The 6,636-nt window shown below is 64.8% G+C and overlaps 1 protein-coding gene across 1 annotated transcript; it reads right to left on the minus strand.

Annotated features, from left to right (window-relative positions):
- Window positions 1–3,999: 3,999 nt before the first annotated feature.
- FAM167B (family with sequence similarity 167 member B) lies at window positions 4,000–5,076 on the minus strand. The gene is made up of 2 exons (XM_041460854.1): window positions 4,760–5,076; window positions 4,000–4,438 (listed from the first exon to the last, which is right to left on the minus strand). Exons 1-2 carry the CDS (start codon window positions 5,015–5,017, stop codon window positions 4,175–4,177), a joined length of 522 nt encoding a protein of 173 aa, XP_041316788.1. The 5' UTR covers window positions 5,018–5,076; the 3' UTR covers window positions 4,000–4,174.
- Between the last annotated feature and the right edge of the window lie 1,560 nt (window positions 5,077–6,636).

The raw sequence follows: 6,636 nt of genomic DNA on the forward strand, positions 1-6,636 counted from the left end.
TTCCTAAGGAGGGTTTGGGATCTTTAAGGAGTGTTTTGTGTCCCCAGGGAGGGTCTGGGGTCCCCAAGGAGGGTTTAGGATTCCTAGGGAAGCTTTGGTGTCCCCAAGGAGGATCTGGGGTCCCCAAGGGGGGGTTTGGGGTCCCCAGGGTTGCCACTCCAACCCCCAGCCTGCACTTCCAGGTTCGATTTTCCAGAGCAGGAGCCACCTCCCTGAGGCCCAGGGGTGGCAGGAGCACAAGGACTGTCCCCAGGGTGGTCAGAGGAGCAGGTGACAGGCGACTTTGGCCAGGGGAACACTCAGGAGTGAGGTCCCCGTGCCCTGCAACGCAGCTTTGGGCACTCAAAACCCACCCTGGTGCCTCCAGCTCCTGGTGACACCCGTTTGGGGACACATTTTGGCACCCAGGCAGGGTGACGGCGCCCAAACACAAATTTCCTTTTGCTGACTCTTTTTTTATCACTCCCAGCACCATCAAGACTTCCTACATCTCATCTAGGTAGAGCCAGGAGAGTAAAAAATCCAAAATTCATCAATTTTGAGGGCTTTTCTGAGCAGGACCCAGCTCGAGCTCAGCTTTTATGGATGAGAACAACAACAAAGTGCCCACATTTTTTATCCAGAGCAAAGGAACAGCTGAGAAATCCCAAATGCATCCCCTGACCCCACGGAGGAGCCCCCCAGAGCTCTTCACACCCCTCCAGCAGTGCCAGGAGCTGTTTTTTCCTCCCGGGCTGAGGAGGGAGGTGCTGCTTTTGTGCCTTTTTTTCTTACAGCCCCAAGCCGCAGAGTAATTTCCACCGAGCTGCAGCAGCAGCCGTTTCACCTGCGCCAGGGCCACGAGAAAAAAAACCAAAAAAACAACAAAAAACCCCAAAAAAAGGGGCGTTTGAAGTCAGTTTTGTTGGGTTTTTCTGGTTTTTTTTTTTTTTTTTTTTGGTGGCTGCATCTGTGCAAACCGAATTTCTTTGTGCCAAAGGGGCCTGGCAGGGACGTGCCCCCCGAGCATGTTCAGGTGTCTTTGCCAGGTGTGTGCCCCTCTTTTTGGGGTTTTTCTCTCTGGATTTGGGCTCCCTGTCCTGCCCCGTGCTGTCCCTTCTGCCCACGTGGCCCTGGGCAGGTCCTGCTGGTTTGTCACACTGACCCCGTGCCTGGTGTCACCCTGAGCCAGCTGTGAGGCAGCTGTGAGCCCCCTGGATGGGCACACAGAGCTGGCACAGCCTGGCAGTGCCACCAGGGCCCGTGTCCCCAGGGCAGGGAGGGGCTGGCACCGAGCCAGCACCAAAAATGGGAATTTCTGAGTGCCCGAAACCCCAAATTCGGCACCAAAAATGGGAATTTCTGAGTGCCTGAAACCCCAAATTTGGCACCAAAAATGGGAATTTATGAGCTCCTGAAGCCCCAAATTTGGCACCAAAAATGGGAATATCTGAGCGCCTGAAGCCTCAAATTTGGCATCAAAAATGGGAATTTCTGAGTGCCTGAAACACCAATTTGGGCACAAAAAATGGGAATTTCTGAGCTACTGAAGCTCCAAACTGGGCACCAACCTTGTGAGACTGGCACCGAGCTGCTGCCTGTCCCTCGGGCACAGCCCTGGGGACAGAACTGCTGTGCCCTGGGGACAAAACTCCTGCTGTGCCCGGGAAATGGAGGGTCTGGGGGGAGCCCTGCGAGGGCACCACCACTGCCACCCCTGGCAGGACCCCCAGGCTGGCAGGGGACATCGTGACAGCGCCTGTCCCACCCCCCACCCCGGGAGACCCCAGAGGGATGGAGAGCCCAGCCTGGCTCCCCAATCCTCCCCAAAACGACCCCGAACCCCCTTTCCATCCCTCCGAGGGGCGCTCGGAGAGGGCAGCTCACCCCTCCCCACCCCACAGGTGCCCCCCGAGCCTCCCCCCGGCCGCTGGGACCCCTCCCCGGCTCTCACCTGCGGGCAGGGCGCTGAGGAGGGGCCGCTCTCACAGGGCCATGTCCCGCTGGGGCTGCGCCAGTCACATCCTCCTCATCCTCGGCAGCCGGAGAGCAGCCCCCCGGGCCGGCTGGGGGGCGGGGAGGAGCCCCCCGAGCCTTGTGGGGTGCAGTGATGAGCCCCCCGAGCCTTGTGGGGTGCAAAATGGAGCCCCCTGAGATGGGTGAGGGGCAGAGAGGAGCCCCCCAAGCTTTTTAGGGTGCAGAGAGGAATCCCCCAAGCTTTTTAGGGTGCAGAGAGGAACCCCCAAGGTTTTTAGGGTGCAGAGAGGAACCCCCCAAGTCTTGTGGGATGCGAAGAGGAGCCCCCCAAGCCAAACGGGGTGCTGAGAGAAGCCCCCCAAGCCTTTTGGGGTGCGAAGCGGAGCCCCTGGGAGCTGGGTGCAGTGCAGAGAGGAGCCCCCCAAGCTTTTTAGGGTGCAGAGCGGAGCCCCCCGAGCCTTGTGCGGTGCAGAGCGAAACCCCTCAAGCCGGGTGGGATGCAGAGCGGAGCCCCCTGGGCCTTTTGGGGCGCGGAGAGGAGCCCCCCGACACTTATGGGGTGCAAAGCGGAGCCCCCCAAGCCGAGTAGGGTGCGGAGAGGATCCCCCCGAGCTTTGTGGGGTGCAGAGCGGAGCCCCCCAAGCTGAGTGGGGTGGGGAGAGGAGCCCCCCAAGCTGGGTGGAGTGCAGAGCGGAGCCCCCCAAGCCTTACGGGGTGCGGAGCAGAGACCCCCGAGCTGGATGCGGTGCAGAGAGGAGCCCTCCGAACCTTTCGGGGTGCGGAGCCGAGCCCCCCGGGCCTTTCGGGGTGCGGAGCGAAGCCCCCCGGGCCGGCTGCGCCGCCGCCGCCGCTGTCCCCGCCTCGCCCCGGTTTCCTGCCTCATGAGCAAACTCACGAGGAGCCCGTTCTCAGCTCGCCCCCGACCGCAAGAGCGAGTGACAAACCCCGATGGCTTCCTGCCACCGCGGGTCCCCGGGCGAGGGCACGCTGAGAGCCCCGGGGGCTGGCACCTGCTGTGCCCTGCGCTGTCCCCGCTGTGCCCTGCGCTGTCCCCTCTGTGCCCTGCGCCAGCCTGGCGCTCCCTGCTCCACCCCAGGGTCCCCTCCTGGCACTGCCACCCTTCTCCTCGCGTCCCCTGTGTGCCGCGGGACACAGCCCGGAGCCCCCCTTGGGCTGTCACCGCCGTGTCACCGCGGTGCCACCGCAGCCTGGGCAGCCTGAGAGCCGCGGTGACGGGGCAGCAGCGAGGGGACCCGCGGTGGCCCTGGGGGCTGGCAGCCCTGCTTTGGAGGCGGCTGAGAACCACAGCAGCATTGTGCTGGCTGCTTTGATGGAGAGAGAAGCCGCAGGCACAGGCAGGAAGCCCGGGGGTGACAGGAGGGGATGTGGCAGCTTGGGGGGCACATTCGGGCTCTCTTCGTGTCGTGGGAAGGAGAAACGGCCCCCAAAATGATCCCCACAGCTTCCCTGGCACTGCCTCACTCAGGGCTCTGTGGAAATCACATCCCCACGGGGCACCTGGAGTTGTCACCCGCCCAAAAAAAGGCCAGGAGTCACGTCTGGAGACACAGACAGGGAAAAGCCACCAGCTGTCACCCTCAGCTCCTTTTATTGCACCTCAAAGGGCTGCTCCCCACAATTCCCACCGGGCTGAGCCCACCACCCTCAGGGCCAGGCCCCAAAACGCCTTGGGGGGATGGTGACACTCCTGTGCCCGTGGATATGGTGACATTCCCGTGAGATGGTGACATTCCCGTGCCCATAGGGATGGTGACACTCCCGTGTCCATGGAGAAGGTGACACTCCTGTGCCCATGGGGGAGATGGTGACACTCCTGTGCCCCATAGGGATGGTGACACTCCCGAGGGATGGTGACAATCTCGTGCCCATGGGGAAGATGGTGGCATTCCTGTGCCCCGTGCCCTGGGGATGGTGACACCCATGGGGATGGTGACATTCCCGTGAGGTGCCCACAGGGGGATGGCGACATTCCCGTGAGATGGTGACATTCCCGTGAGGTGCCCATAGGGGGATGGCGACATTCCCGTGCCCATGGAGATGGTGACATTCCCGTGCCCTGAGGATGTTGACACCCACGTGGACGGCGCCACTCCGTGCCACCGCAGTGTGGCATCACCCTGGGGGCAGCACGACCTGCCCCGAGCCCCGGGGGTCCCCAAAGAGCCGCAGTGTCCCCAGGGTGTCCCCGCGGGCGGGCTCAGCACAGCGAGAAGCGGCGGGAGTTGATGTTCATGCGGGTGACTCCGATGTGCTTGAGCGGCGTGGAGAGCAGGAAGGCGGCCTTGGGGGGGATGGTGCACAGCAGATCCGAGTCTTCCTCGCAGCCCTCGAGGCCGAAGGTGGCGTCGTCCAGCATCTCCTTGTGCTGGTGGCACGCCTGCTCCACCTTGAGCCGGTGCAGCCGCGCCCGCAGCCGCATCAGCTGCTGCGCCAGACGCTGGTCCAGGGCCTGCATCTCCCGCTGCGGGGACAGGGAATGCCGTGGAGCGGGATGTCACTGCTGCCCGGGCCGCGGGGATGGGCACAAACCCGGCCATGGGCCCGCGGTGCCACGCCGTGCCCCCCGTGCCACCCGCACAACTCCGGTCGTGCCCCCCGTGCCACCCCCAGCGCAGCGGGAGGGGGTGACAAGCGACCCCGGCACCGCAAAGCCACGAAAAATCTTGGGAAAACGCGTGTAGAGCCAGCAAGGCGGGCAGAGGACACCCCGCCACCCTGCCGTGCCCGGTGGGGTCGGGCACCGTGTCCCCAATCCCGCTCCGTGTCCCCGTCCTGAACTCACCAGCTCCGTCCTGAGCCACTCCAGAGCCGCCTCCACGGTGGCAAAGCCACAAACGCCACCGCCCTGCTGCTGCCGGGGGTGCCCGGGGCTGGGCTGTGCCCCCCAGCCCCTCACCCGCGCTTCCCACTCCAGGTACGAGGGTCTGCGCGTCTGCAGCTTCAGCTTGGCCGCCAGCGCCTTCACGCTCTCCAGGTTCTCCTCCTCCCAGGTGGGCTCCTCCTCGCCCAATTCCTTGAATTTCAGCTGGCTGAAAGCCATGTGGGACAAAGCAGAGCCGCACCAAAAGCCCCGCTGCTCTCTGTGCCCTCCACGGGGGAATGAAGCCCCCACCCTGCCCGCGACCACCCACCCACCCCTGCCCCGGCTGCGCCCGCTCCCGGCTCTTTATCCACCCCGAGGCCGATGGGCAGGAATTTCCTTATCCAGAGGAGTATTTTTGGCTTGTTGCGTTGGGTTTTTTTTTGTTTTTTCCCTTTTATTTTCTTTTTTAACATCATTGTCTCCGCCTGGGAGGAGACTCCCCGTTCCCGGACGGAGCCTTCACCGGGCACGGAGGAGCTGGAATGATTTATCCCCGGGCTCAGCCGCCCCTCCCCGCTTCTTGGGGGGGCCAAAAAAGCTCGAGGAAGGAAAAAGAAACGGGGGGGTGCCCGGGGGGGACAGCCGGGGTCCCGCACCCGGACGGGACCTTAAGGTGGAGCCGCGTCCGGATCTGTCCTGTGCCACCTCCCCGCTGCCCGCGGGGCTCCAGGAACAGCCGAGGTGCCTCAGGGGTCTCACCTGCGACCCCCGCGTCTCACCTGCCCTCCCCCGTCCCCTCGAGCCCCCCAGGGCAGCCCCCAAATCCTCCGCGTGCTCCCCCGCGCTGCTCTCCAGTCCCGCTGTCACCTCGGGTGTCCCTTCCCGCGGTCCCCCCAGTGTCCCCTCGCTGTCGCAGCGCACGGAGCGACCCCCCCCCGGCTCCAGCCCCCCGCCCCAGCCCCGGGCATCGCCGCCTCCCTCCGGGCCGGGCCACCTTAAACCCGACATCCGCCGGCCGGGCCGGGCCGGGCCGGGCCGGGCCGGGCCGTGCGGGGACATCACCACCCCCCGCTTCCACCCCGAGGTGCCCGAACTGCCCCTCCCGCACCCCCAAATCCCCGCCCCGGCACCCCGAGCTCCCCCGCTGGCACCTCCTTGCACTCCCGCTGTCCCCAATCCCCTCCTTGCACCCCGAGCTTCTTCCTTGTCCCCCGAGGTCCCCTGCTTGCACCCTAAAGTTCCCGTTTGCACCCCAAAAAAACCTCTCCTTATGGCCAGCAGGTCCCTGTTGGCACTCTGAGGTCCCCTGCTCGCACTCTGCCTGTCCCCCCCAAGTCCCTGCCTGTCCCCCCAGGCCCCTGCCTGTCCCCCAGGTCCCCATCTGCCACCCAGCCCGAGCAGGTAAGCAGAGGGGTGGCCGGGCCAGGAGCACCGCCACCCCCCCCCCACCTCCTCCTCCTCTTCCTCTCCTGCCCCGTCCCCAGCCCCGGGGGTGGCTTTGGGGACAGCAGAGCCCGCGGGGACGCTGCCAGCCGGGGCCAGTAACGGGGTGCAGCCCAGCGGGGCATGGAAGGACCGGGAGCTGCTCCCCGCCATCCCATTCCCCTCCCAAAAAATCCCCTCCGGCGCAGCGGAGACCACAGCCAGCTCCGTGCCTCAGTTTCCCCGCTGCCCGGCGGAGCCATGTGGCACTGCCGCGTGCGGGAGGTGACAATGTCAACACGGAGAGGGGACAGCGCGCCGCGTGACTCGCAGGGCAGGGGTTTCCAGGCGGGCCGAGAGCAGCAGGATTTCCCCTTTTCTTTTTTTTTTTTTTTTTTTTTTTTTTTTCTTTTCCCCCCCCCCCCCGCGGGCCG

This window comes from Pyrgilauda ruficollis, unplaced genomic scaffold (genome assembly GCF_017590135.1).
Source record: "Pyrgilauda ruficollis isolate IOZ18807 unplaced genomic scaffold, ASM1759013v1 scaffold149, whole genome shotgun sequence".
Lineage (NCBI taxonomy): Eukaryota > Metazoa > Chordata > Aves > Passeriformes > Passeridae > Pyrgilauda > Pyrgilauda ruficollis.

What these genes read in the sequence shown, in the direction of transcription:
- FAM167B (XM_041460854.1), bottom strand. Translation starts at nt 5,017, where the DNA reads ATGGCTTTCAGCCAGCTGAAATTCAAGGAATTGGGCGAGGAGGAGCCC. An exon ending in AGTGGCTCAGGACGGAGCTG is followed by an intron (nt 4,439 to 4,759) that starts GTGAGTTCAGGA and finishes CTGTCCCCGCAG; the next exon opens with CGGGAGATGCAGGCCCTGGA.